At 54.5% G+C, this 11,717-nt stretch overlaps 1 protein-coding gene across 1 annotated transcript; it reads right to left on the reverse strand.

The window, feature by feature from the left end:
- Nucleotides 1-1,941: 1,941 nt before the first annotated feature.
- Nucleotides 1,942-11,717, reverse strand: USE1 (unconventional SNARE in the ER 1). The gene is made up of 7 exons (XM_053372241.1): nucleotides 11,221-11,717; nucleotides 8,769-8,818; nucleotides 7,939-8,017; nucleotides 6,961-7,108; nucleotides 4,727-4,757; nucleotides 3,858-4,020; nucleotides 1,942-3,754 (listed from the first exon to the last, which is right to left on the reverse strand). The coding sequence occupies exons 1-7, from the start codon at nucleotides 11,704-11,706 to the stop codon at nucleotides 3,572-3,574; spliced, it is 1,140 nt and encodes a 379-aa protein (XP_053228216.1). The 5' UTR covers nucleotides 11,707-11,717; the 3' UTR covers nucleotides 1,942-3,571.

Consider the following 11,717-nt stretch of genomic DNA (forward strand, 5'->3'; position numbering starts at 1 on the left):
AGATGCCAAGGAAATCAACAACTACCTGACTTTTAGAAGACATCTGAAGGCAGCCCTGTTTAGGGAAGTTTTTAATGTTTGATGCTTTATTGCAGTTTTAATATTGTGTTGGAAGCCGCCTAGAGTGGCTGGGGAAACCCAGCCAGATGGGTGAGGTATAAATAAATATTATTATTATTATTATTATTATTATTATTATTATTATTCGTGGCTCTCTTGGTTTTGGACTCCCAGCCTTCCTTGGAGACTGGCCTTGGCGTCTCTTGCATGCCATACAGGTGTTCTGCAGACCTTTCCCTGTGGATGTTTCTGGCGTCAGGCCGCTCGCCTCCCTAGGACCTGGAGACCCTCCCTGCCCGGAATCCCCTTGGCATCCTCACTCACGCAAAAGAGCCATTGCCACTGGTGAATTTCCCCCCTTTCAGCTGTCACCTAGATACCGCCACACGCACACACAAAACAGTAACTGGAATCTTTTTGCCAAAAGAAATTACATTCTTCCCGTCGCCAGGAATTCTCATGGGCAAGGTGGCTTTCTTACGGGCAGCCTGGGTGGCAGAGAGCAGTAAATTACGACACTCACTTTCTTCCTCTTTGTTAATGGGCGGGTGGTGTAGGTGGGGGGGGGGCAACTGAATCTTCCGAGACTCCCTTCCCACACTGCTCCTTCCATGCATCAACCCAATATATTTTGCTTCGACATCACCAAAATTGGTTACTTCAAGGCTGGCTTGCTGCAACGTGCTCTCTGTGGGGCTTCCCTCGCAAGGCCTTGCCGGGTGTTTCGAAAGCCAATAACCCATTTCAATCAGCATTTCATTCATTATTATTTTGTTTGAAGTTTTAAATCACCCCCCCCCAACTGATAGTCATTGCTTTGGCTTTCTCATAAACCAGCTTTAGGATTATTATTATTTTTAAAAACGGTATAAACTTTACGAAATCCATCCCCACCCCTGCCCAATTAATTTATTTTTACCTTTGTATCCCCTTTATCTCGCCTCCCAAGGAGCTCGAGACGAGTGTGTGTGGTTCTTTCCTTCCCCGGGCTATCCTTGCAACACCCCTGCGTTGTAGGCCTGAGAGGGTCGAGGGTCACCCAGCGAGCTTTGTGCCCTGAGTGGAGATCTGAACCCTGGCCTGGCAGGAACCTTCTGTGCTCTTAACGGCCCCTCCTTGCCCCCTATCTCACTTACAGAGGCCCATCTCTAGCACGGACGGAGATCAAACTCTCCAGGGGCACCCAACCCCGAAAGGGAAGCCCGCTTACCCACAGAGGGCGGCTTGAGGGCCCCTTCTGCCTCCCCCACCCCTGCCCCAGCCCTTCAGGACCCACGGCCTGGAAAGTTCCCCCGGCCAGAGGATATCCTCCTCCGTCACCAGCCGTTGGCGCCAAGAGCTTGGGAAGCTGACCCCTCGCTGGTTCCTGCGAGCCTGGGAACGCCAAGACGGCTTCTGCATCACCGCACCTCCCTTCCCGCTTCCTTCCAGGCGGGGAGAGCGCCGGCAGGATGGAGATCCTGCCACCTTAGGTGTGAAGAGAATGAAGGGCTTCTCAGAAGTGTCCCTCGTCCGGAGCAGGAAGCTCCAGAGGCTCCCGTTGCGGCAGAGGCATCTCAGTCTGTCCCTCCGCCGGCAGGACACCTGCTTGGCAGGCAGAAGGTGCCAAGGCGTCTCCGGCTAAGCTGCCTCCCACGGAGGGGAGTTCCGCAGTTGAACTCTCCACCGCTGAGCGCAAAGCCCCACGACAAAGGGGGCTGTGGGTGCAGAGCCGCTGCCCCCCAAACCGCCCCGGCCGCACGCACAAAAGAATCACACCGTGGTAGTGAGTCGGATTTTGCTTTTAATGCGCAAGTGGTGGCAGGCAGGCTGGCTGGCGATGCATCACTCGGCTCCCTCGCTGGCAGGGCGAAGTACATTTTCCGTGCGGCGGGGGGCAAGCAGAGGCTCATCGCTCTGGCGCAGGGAAGTGGGGGCGACGCAGAGCCCCGACGTTTGGGCGGCCAAGGCAGGGCCTCTCCCCCTCGGGGGACTGCGCCTCTCCTGGCCCACCTCCCAAGCTGAAGGTGTGCGCTTGGCAAGCGGTGGGACGAGGCCCCCACTGGCGCCTCTTTCTGCAGGTGATTCACCGCCGCTGCAAGGTGGGGGCGCCTTTGCTCTCGAAATGGCGAGGTGCCTCCGACAGCCCTCTTCCCCTCGTTCCCCCTGCGGTCGCTGTGGCACATACAGTCTAACATGCAGACGTAAGAACTGTGGCCAACACCCCCCCCCAAAGTTGTATTTTCCTTTTTGGCTGGGAAAGAAGAGCGAACGCTGGTGGAGTCCTTATACCTGAATGTTTAGGACCTGGGGCTTTGGGGGGAGAAGAACAGGATAGGTGATTTCTCCCCCCCCCCACACCAACCTGCCCCAACTCGTCGGCCAAGAATCCCCCAGCTCCAGAGTCCTGGTTTTCCTCTACAGGCGGCAGAACCTCATTAGAGGTAAACGAAACCCCAACGTCCTCGTATTCCTCCTTCCAGGCCGTCCCCAAATGGTAGCTGAGCTGTGACGGTGCACTTTTTTGGGGGGGGATACAGGGGGCTTTACACGATGACAGAATGGCCACCCTCATCCAAACAGGGACTCGGTTCCCTGCAGGTGGAAAGGTAGCAGTCAGGAGGAAGAAGAAATGTTCCTGTCGGATTCCCCCACTGCCCCCCGCATGCAACAGAGACTGGGCCTGGTCTGGCAACTCCGCCTCTGCCTGGGGAAACCAGGCTCTTGGAAGCAACCCATACCCAGGTCCCAAACGGCTTGAACCCCCGACTGCTCTCCCTGTTCAGGCCCGGCTTATGAGCTGAAGGAGCCTCCCCACTGTCAACCTTATAAGCAGGCAGGACGTTTTCTCCCAGAGCAGCTCCCTTCCAGCGAGTGTCTTCAGAGACTCCATCAGAGAAGCACCAGGAGCTCCCTTCCAGCGAGTGTCTTCAGAGACTCCATCAGAGAAGCGCCAGGAGCTCCCTTCCAGCGAGTGTCTTCAGAGACTCCATCAGAGAAGTGCCAGGAGCTCCCTTCCAGCGAGTGTCTTCAGAGACTCCGTCAGAGAAGCGCCAGGAGCTCCCTTCCAGCGAGTGTCTTCAGAGACTCCATCAGAGAAGCGCCAGGAGCTCCCTTCCAGCGAGTGTCTTCAGAGACTCCATCAGAGAAGCACCAGGAGCTCCCTTCCAGCGAGTGTCTTCAGAGACTCCGTCAGAGAAGCGCCAGGAGCTCCCTTCCAGCGAGTGTCTTCAGAGACTCCGTCAGAGAAGCGCCAGGAGCTCCCTTCCAGCGAGTGTCTTCAGAGACTCCATCAGAGAAGCACCAGGAGCTCCCTTCCAGCGAGTGTCTTCAGAGACTCCGTCAGAGAAGCACCAGGAGCTCCCTTCCAGCGAGTGTCTTCAGAGACTCCATCAGAGAAGCGCCAGGAGCTCCCTTCCAGCGAGTGTCTTCAGAGACCCCGTCAGGGAAGCACCGGGGGGCCTCGGACTTTGTGGGCAACGGCGTGAGGTGAACCGAGGAGTCGCCAGGTTGCCGCCCGCGGCCTGAGGAATCACCTGAGCTTGGGGAAGATGCGGATGAAGAGGATCATGCTGATGAAGATGAAGCAGACGACGATGAGCATCAGCCAGAGGAGCCAGTTGACGGACTTCTTGGCGTGCTGCTCCAGGCGGTCCGACTCGTCCTTCAGCTTCTCAAAGTTGTGGTCGGCCAGCTTGAGCGAGTGGGACAGAGTCTGCGGGCAAACACTGAGTTACAACCTGTGCAACTGGGGGTGGGGGGCAGGCAGGGGTATCCACAAGCCATGCTTCCCCCCATCTCTTGAGTACCCGCCTCACCTGGTTGTCTTGCTTGATCACGTTCTGCGCCACCAGAGTGTTGTTCTTGAGGTTGCGCGCCAGGTGGAGCATCTCCTCGGCCAGCTTCTCCTGGATGCTGTGGTGGTGTTGCAGGACGGCGTCCAGCTCAGCAGCCGACTGTTTCTCGTCTGGGAGGGGGCCCCTGGGGTGTATCAACACACACACAGAGAGAGAGAGAGAGCGCCCTCCTTACATTTGTGCTAGGAGCTGTGCTACTGGTCACTTCCCTCGCCAGGCACACCTACTCCTCCCAACAATCCCAGAGACAGGGGCCCGGGGCTGGCAGGCCTCAAGGAGCCAGTGGATCGGGGGGGGGGAGCTACTGCAGCCTGCTCTGGCTCCCCCCCATTGCTTGCCTGGACCACCCGCCCACCCGCTCTCTCCTTCAAGCTGTACTGCACAGCGCCACCTGCCTGTGACCAAGTGAAGAGCAGCGTGACGACATCCTTACCTTTTTATTATATAGTAAAGGGACATCCAACTCCCAATCGACTGTGATCTACTCACAGTATTAAAAAACTGGCAGTGATTTGATCTACCCATTGTTGTTGGATGCGCCTAAGCTGTTGAGCTTTTCTAGGAAGCCAAAGTTGTTGAGGTTTTTTTTGGAACTTCTCCTACCTCCCAGTTCAAAGGATAGAAGACCCTTCTTCCAGCCCAAGGCCCGCATTGTGCAACTGCCTACCCGCCCCCCGGACTGGCACACACTTTGTGTTCCTGGCAGAGCAAGCCAGGGCAGCCCCACCCTCCCCTTCCTGCCCCCCACCGAAACCCGGCCTCCCCAAATAGAACAAAGGACGTCTTCTTAGTCACGCCGCCCCAGAGCAAAAGCCCCACGAGACACTCACGTGCGTTTTCTCAGGCTCGTCTCCTCCAGATCTGGGGAAGGAAGGAGGAAAAGGTTTTGTCTGTGTTCGTCAGCTGGGGGAGAGGTGCAAAGGAAAGGCCAGAGGCCAGCAGAAGGCGACCTGCAGGCGGACAGGGGTAAAGAGGGAAGGGTGGAGGCACAGCGCCCCAAAAGTAATGGCAGGCAGGCAGGGGAAGGGGTGACAGGGACCCCCAAGAGCTGACAGACAGCCAGAATTAGCGAGCACCCAAAGGATGGGATGATACAGGGTCCTACTCAGAGGAGACCCATTGAAATCAATAGACACAACTGAACCGAGGCCCTTCCGACTCTACAATTCTCCCACCCCGTGAAAACCGGTTCGACGAGCCCCAAATGAACTCAAGGAGGAGGAGAAAGCAGTTCCGCCGGAAATAAAAACGGATCTCCCAAACCGGGCGAAGTTGATTCCTCAAAAAGACACCAAGGCGCCTTTTGTACGCATGGATCTGAGCAGACACTTACCAGGCAGGCGTGAGGGGTCCTGGCGAAGCAGAAAGATGGGGAGGAAGAGAGAGAGAGCGTTCAGTGATAGGGGGGAATTGGGGTCGGGGGTATTGGGGCCTTTGGACGCCTCATGCCTCGTCGTAGGCTGAGGAACTACATTTGCCCAGGAACAGGGAATGTCAGGCTCCATGTGGCCCTCTGAACACCTCTACCCGGCCCCTGTGACACTCCCCAGGCCACCCCTCTATCTGGCTCTCCGCCTTCAGCTCTTCGGCTTGGTGGACAGTCCCTGAATCAAGTGACTTTCCTTCTTCCAAGTTCTCAAACCTCTTAACCGAGCCAGAACTGGGAATCAACCACAGCCAGTCCATCCTTTGCAAAGTAAGACTTGCCCCAAAATGGCAACCAGATACAGTCGTACCTTGGATCCCAGACGCCTTGCGAGTCGGACGTTTTGGCTCCCGGATGCAGCAAACCCGGAAGCGAGCGTTTGCAAACCCTTTTCGGAAGCCAAACATCCGATGCAGCTTCCGATTGAACGCAGGAAGCTCCTGCAGCCGGTCGGAAGCTCTGCCTCGGTTTTCGAACCGTTTCGACTCCCGGAACAGATGTAAGTTCGACAGCCGAGGTCCGACTGTATCTGTTTTGCCAACTGCAACCTTGGTTTAAGGAGCCATTTGGCACCCAGCTGATATAGCTAACACTGGTTCCCGGAAGGGAACATGGCCCTGTGGCAGAAAAGGATTCCGCCCCCCTGAACTTAGGTAAAGGTAAAGGGACCCCTGACCATTAGGTCCAGTCGTGACCGACTCTGGGGTTGTGGCGCTCATCTCACTTTATTGACCGAGGGAGCCGGCGTACAGCTTCTGGGTCATGTGGCCAGCAGGACTGAGCCGCTTCTGGCGAACCAGAGCAGCACACGGAAACGCCGTTTACCTTCCCGCCGGAGCGGTACCTATTTATCTACTTGCACTTTGAGGTGCTTTCAAACTGCTAGGTTGGCAGGAGCAGGGACCGAGCAACGGGAGCTCACCCCGTCACAGGGATTTGAACCACCGACCTTCTGATCGGCAAGCCCTAGGCCAGGGGTCTGCAACCTTTAAGACAAAAAGAGCCACTTGGACCCGTTTCCGAAGAAAAAAAAACTGGGAGCCGCAAAACTCGTCATTATAAAAATAACTTTTTTGTCACTTTTTATTATTTCTTTGTTTGACCCCTCAGAATTACTCCTGTGTGTGTGTGTTCTTCACTCCCCTTCAAAACAGTGACCAGCGTACATGCCCCCTTTCAATGCAGTGACCAGCGTACATGCCCCTTACAATGTAGCGGGCGGGCAGGAAGGTGACGTCGGGACGGTGCGTGACTAACGCACGCACTGCCCCCATGCGACGTCACAGCCAGTACAGCGCCCGCCACAGTGGGGAGTGTCGGGGCGCACAATGTGCCTCCTCCCCTCGCTAGTATCTGCCCCAGAGCCGCGGCAAAGGTGTAAAAGAGCCACATGCAGCTCCGGAGCCGCGGGTTGCTGACCCCTGCCCTAGGCTCTGCGGTTTAACCCACGTCCCCCTCTGAACTTAGCCTGTCCCTCAAGACGGAAGATGCCATCAGGGGAGTCCCCACATGGAAACAGGTGCGCACACAGAGAGCCAGAGCCGAGGTGAAGGAAGCAGCGAGCCCAAGCAACCCCCCAGGGGGGAGCGCTGAGAGGAGCCGCCGCCGCCAGCCTCGGCCGGAGAGACATAACTGTACCAAGAAGCTCATTCCTCATCTCTCCCGTGTAGCGGGCCTTGGTCTGTAGATGCACCGTCTTGGTGGCTGGCGTCCTCTCCTTGGTGGTGGTTGGGGTCCTCCCGGGGGCCAGGAACTGGTTGGCCAGGGCCTTTTCGGAAGACGACAACTGCGGAGGAAAAGAGAGAGAGAGACCGGGAGGGAGAAAGGGGCTTGCGACTGTGATAGGAATTTTATGGTCTTAGATATATGGTAATGTTCATAAGTGTACCAACCAAGCATGTACATAGATCAGCACAGGAAGACCGACCTGGAACCATTTTGATTCCCAAACTGAGCAAATCCTTTCTCTGCAAGGTCAAACTGGAAAAGCCTCCCCATTGTCTTTTCCTTCACAAATCCTGTCTTCAGGGTATGTCTGTGTTTGACTAGGGTGTGAGCCTGTGACCTGGCCCAGGAACTAAGTATTTATCACTACAAAAGACTGGCCAGGCTCAGCAGGAAATCCAATCAAGTAACCTGCCAGACAGGAGATAAACAACAAACAACATTCAAATGTTCTGTTTTAGACCGCCTTTTCTGTGATGTAGGTGTGATGTATCTGAGGGGTGGTCTTAGGTTACACCCCTTCTGTGATGTAGGTATGATGTTTCTGGGGGTGGTCTTGATCTACAGGGTGGCAATTTCAAAAGCCTTTATAAGGCCTTGCATGCCATTTTTCTGGGTCCCTCCTCTCTCCTGCAGGTGAGGGGAGCACCCTGTTGCAACAGATCAATAAAGATAAGGCTTACTAGCTGCTTTGCTTCTCAATGTTCTCTGCTTGGCCTCTGTTATTCTCTCCTACCAATAGGGAACCTATGTAAGGACTCTATATGGGCTCTTGGGTACCCCATAAGGGAAGAAGGACAATTTTTGTTTACAACACGACGATGCAGCCCGGCCTTCTGCTGTCGGGGAGAAGGCCCACCACGAAGGAAGTCCACACACAATGGGCCTTACCAGCTTGTCTGCTTCCAGCAGCCCCTTCAGGAAATCCACCTTGCGGGAATATTCGTTCAGCACCTCGGGAGCAGGTTTGCTGAAAGGGGAACATCGGGACGTTAAGGAAAGTGGCTGGATCAGGCCAGTGGACCGCCTGGTTTCTGGCATCCCTGCTCTCCCCCTGCCTGAAACCCAATGGTCTGACATGGCAGAAAGCGGTTTCCTCTCTTCCTACATCTGTTTTGCTAAGATTCTGGAGAAGGCCCTTGAAGTCAACTGTGTGATGCAGCAGCAGAAAAGTTGAGTGCTGTTCTAGGCTGCCTCAAGAGAAGTCTAGTGTCCAGATCAAGGAAAGCCATAGTACTGCTCCATTCTGCCTTGGTCAGACCCCACCTGGAGTCCCAAGTTCAGTTCTGGGTACCTCCAGAGGGTATTGACAAGCCGGAGGGCGTTCAGAGGAGGGCGACCAAGATGATCAAGGGTCTGGAGACCCAAGCCTTACAAGGAACGGTTGAAGAAGTTGGGAGTGTTCAGCCTGGAGAAGAGGAGGCTGAGAGGAGATATCTGAAGGGCTGTGTCGCATGGGAGACGGAGCAAGCCTGGTTTTCTCCTGCTCTGGAGGGTAGAACTCGAACCCAGGCCTTCAAGTTCCAAGAAAGGAGATTCCGACTAAACACCAGGAGGAACTTTCTGAAGGCAAGAGCTGTTTGAAAGGGGAAGGGACTCCCTCAGACTCTCCTTTCTTGGAGGTGTTTAAGCAGAGATTGGAAGCTTTCGTTGCGATTTCTGCCCTGCAGAATTCTATGGTTCTGAGACCTCTGCAGATCCCACCAGGGAAAGGAACTCACCTGGAGTGTTTCTGGAGGTCAAGGAGCATCTCTTCCAGAGCAGAGACGTACTGGGAAGGAAAGAGAGGGAACTGGTGTGAGCAACACTGGGCCAGAGCCGCCTTCAAGTGAAGGGGCAGCCCAGAAAGACATTCGGTTTGGAGGTGCCACAGAAACCCGCCTTCAAGTAACCTATTTAGGGCATTTGAAAGGGGCTTTTCGTTGCCGCACTTCTTCATAGAGAAGTAAGGAGGAAAATGTACAAATGCTAAAAGAATTTAAAAAATAATAATTCAGGAACCACGAGTTGGGAGAGAAGGAGGTCGACATTTCAATTGAATCAATATCATTGAAAAATGTTATGGTATTGTAATAATATACAGTGGTACCTCGGGTTAAGTACTTAATTCGTTCCGGAGGTCCGTTCTTAACCTGAAACTGTTCTTAACCTGAAGCACCACTTTAGCTAATGGGGCCTCCCGCTGCTGCCACGCCATTTCTGTTCTCATCCTGAAGCAAAGTTCTTAACCCGAGGTACTATTTCTGGGTTAGCGGAGTCTGTAACCTGAAGCGTCTGTAACCTGAAGTGTCTGCAACCTGAGGTACCACTGTAAAATGGAAATTTAATAAATAGTGTATTTAAAAAAAAAAAAGATTCGGAAGAATCTTGTTTTATTTCAAAATTGGGATAATTTATTTCAAAACTGGGATAATTGTGTGGCTTATTTTGTAAAACCAAAAAATATTTCAAAAAGCAAAGGCCAAAGGGGGCCCACCTGGTCCAGCCTCCTGTCCTCCCAGTGGCTGGCTACATGCACCAGTTTGCACCAGTTCCAGTTGCAACTGGAAGCAGGATTTGACTGTAGTAGCAGCAGCAGCAGCAGCAGCAACTCTCCCCGCTCACAATTCCTAGCAGAGCGTTATGACTTAAGCGACGTTCCCTGACTCTAACGGGAGGGAGACCACGAGGACACAGCAACCCTCTGGCTCTGAACGGACCCATGACATGACGTGGCAGCTTGATCGTGATGGGGGCGGGGGGCGGAGAGGCTCGCTCTGTCAAGGTCCTCCCAAGGCAAAGCTGGAACGCAGCCCCCTCAGGCCGAGGGCGACACCCAGTGGCGACCGGGTTGCAGGTGGCAGGACATTCCGTGAGATCGCCTTGCACGGCCGGAAGGTTGCCAACGCTCCAAAAACCTTCTGAAATTACAGCCTTGTGGTGAGGGGCGCCACCAAGACCCAACCCCCAAAAGGAACTTAAAATGGAAGGCGTAATGCTGGTGGTCAACAAAAGAGGTTTAAAGACTCTCTCAAGGCAAATCTAAAAAAATGGAGTATAAACACCGACAAACTGGGAAACAGTTGCCTGCGAGTGCTACATTTTTGCTACAATATGACCTCGGAGATTTTCTTTGCGTTTTCAGATTCCCTGCATCTGTTACACAGACCTAAGACCTTCAAAATATCAGCTGGTCACGTGGGAAATGGTGGTTTAATGTGCCTGCTGAGAAACAACAGAAGACACACATTTTCCCAGCTGGGTGACAAGGTCTCTGCCAAGGCTTCAGGTTCCTTTCGACCTGCACTTTGGGGCTGGCAGGGGAAGCCCACCACCAGCCCCAAAGAGCAGGTCGGGGAGTGGGGAAAGGCGCGCAGCGGAGAGGCTCCTGCCGTAGTCGCGCGACACCTCTCCAGCCGGGAGAAGGTCGCAGGGCTATGGCTTCTTTGCTCCATAGGACGCACACACATTTCCCCTTCATTTTTGAAGGGGAAAAAGTGCATCCTATAGAGCGAAAAATACGGTACTCATTGCTAAGCTGCTCCATGAACTTTTTTGAGCAACGGGGCAGCATAGTAAATAACAAATTGCTGATAATAATTGCAAAGACTGTTTGTAAACAGTTACTTAACCGACCTGGAACAATCTACCAGAGAAAAGGCTGCTGCCCATGGGACAGAGGGTCATTGACGAATGATAATCCAGTTTCTACCTAGGGTTTTAATAGGTCATAAGATTTTATGGTATCTATATTTGTAATGAATTTTTGTCGGTGTTTGTCCTCTGATGCTATGGCCTGTCGGCTACGCAAATAAAGTCTATTGATTGATTGACAGTGCGCGTCCACTTGTAAATTTACATTGAGCCATTTAAGCGATCTTCAGATTTATTGGATTTGAAGTTGTTTATAATAAAGGTAAGATTTTTTAATTGTTTTAGCAAGTGACAGTATTTATAATTATTTTTAATTCTTATAATCCTGAGAGTATATGAAATTGCATTTTTTTTTTTAATGAAACCCCCCAAATCTGAGAATAGACGCAGGCAGGCGGCCCACAGGTGCTGCTCTTTGCAGGAAAAGCTGCCCCTGCCGGATGCCGGCCTGCCAGGCGGCTGCCCAAAAGGGGCGGGCCCCTCGTTCCCATGGCAACCCCGCCGTGCATTGTGGGTCCCCGCCCCTCGCCGCGCACGGACCTTCTCCAGGCGCCACTCGTCCGGCCCGCGCCGGTCGGCCGCCAGCGCCTCGCAGCGGCTCAGCAGCCGCACCAGCTTCAGCTCCGCGCGGGGAACCGGCATCACCGCCGCCGCCATCGCTGTGTCAGAGCCGGAAATGACAACTTCCGGGTCGGGACAATCACATCCGGCCTCTCTGGGAAGCGGCGTCTCTATGTTTCCTCCATTTCCGGCGGGGCTGGGTCGCGCAAGCGCACATAGCCGCGTCCTCCACTTCCGGCGTTCCTTTTTCCGGCGGGACCTGGACGAGGCAGCAGCGGCGGCAGGTGAGCTCCTCCGGGGCGGCGAGGGAGAATCCGCGGCCATCCTCCGTTGCGGGGCGGCGGGCGAGCGGCCGGGCGGGTGGGAATGGCGGAGGGGAGCCCGGGGGACGCGAGGGGGCCCCGGCCGAGGCGGGGCGGAGGGCGGCGGTTCCCTATGGGGCGCCCCTTCCAGGCTGGGCCCCATGGAGACCCTGC

The sequence above is a fragment of the Podarcis raffonei genome, chromosome 18 (assembly GCF_027172205.1).
Source record: "Podarcis raffonei isolate rPodRaf1 chromosome 18, rPodRaf1.pri, whole genome shotgun sequence".
NCBI lineage: Eukaryota > Metazoa > Chordata > Lepidosauria > Squamata > Lacertidae > Podarcis > Podarcis raffonei.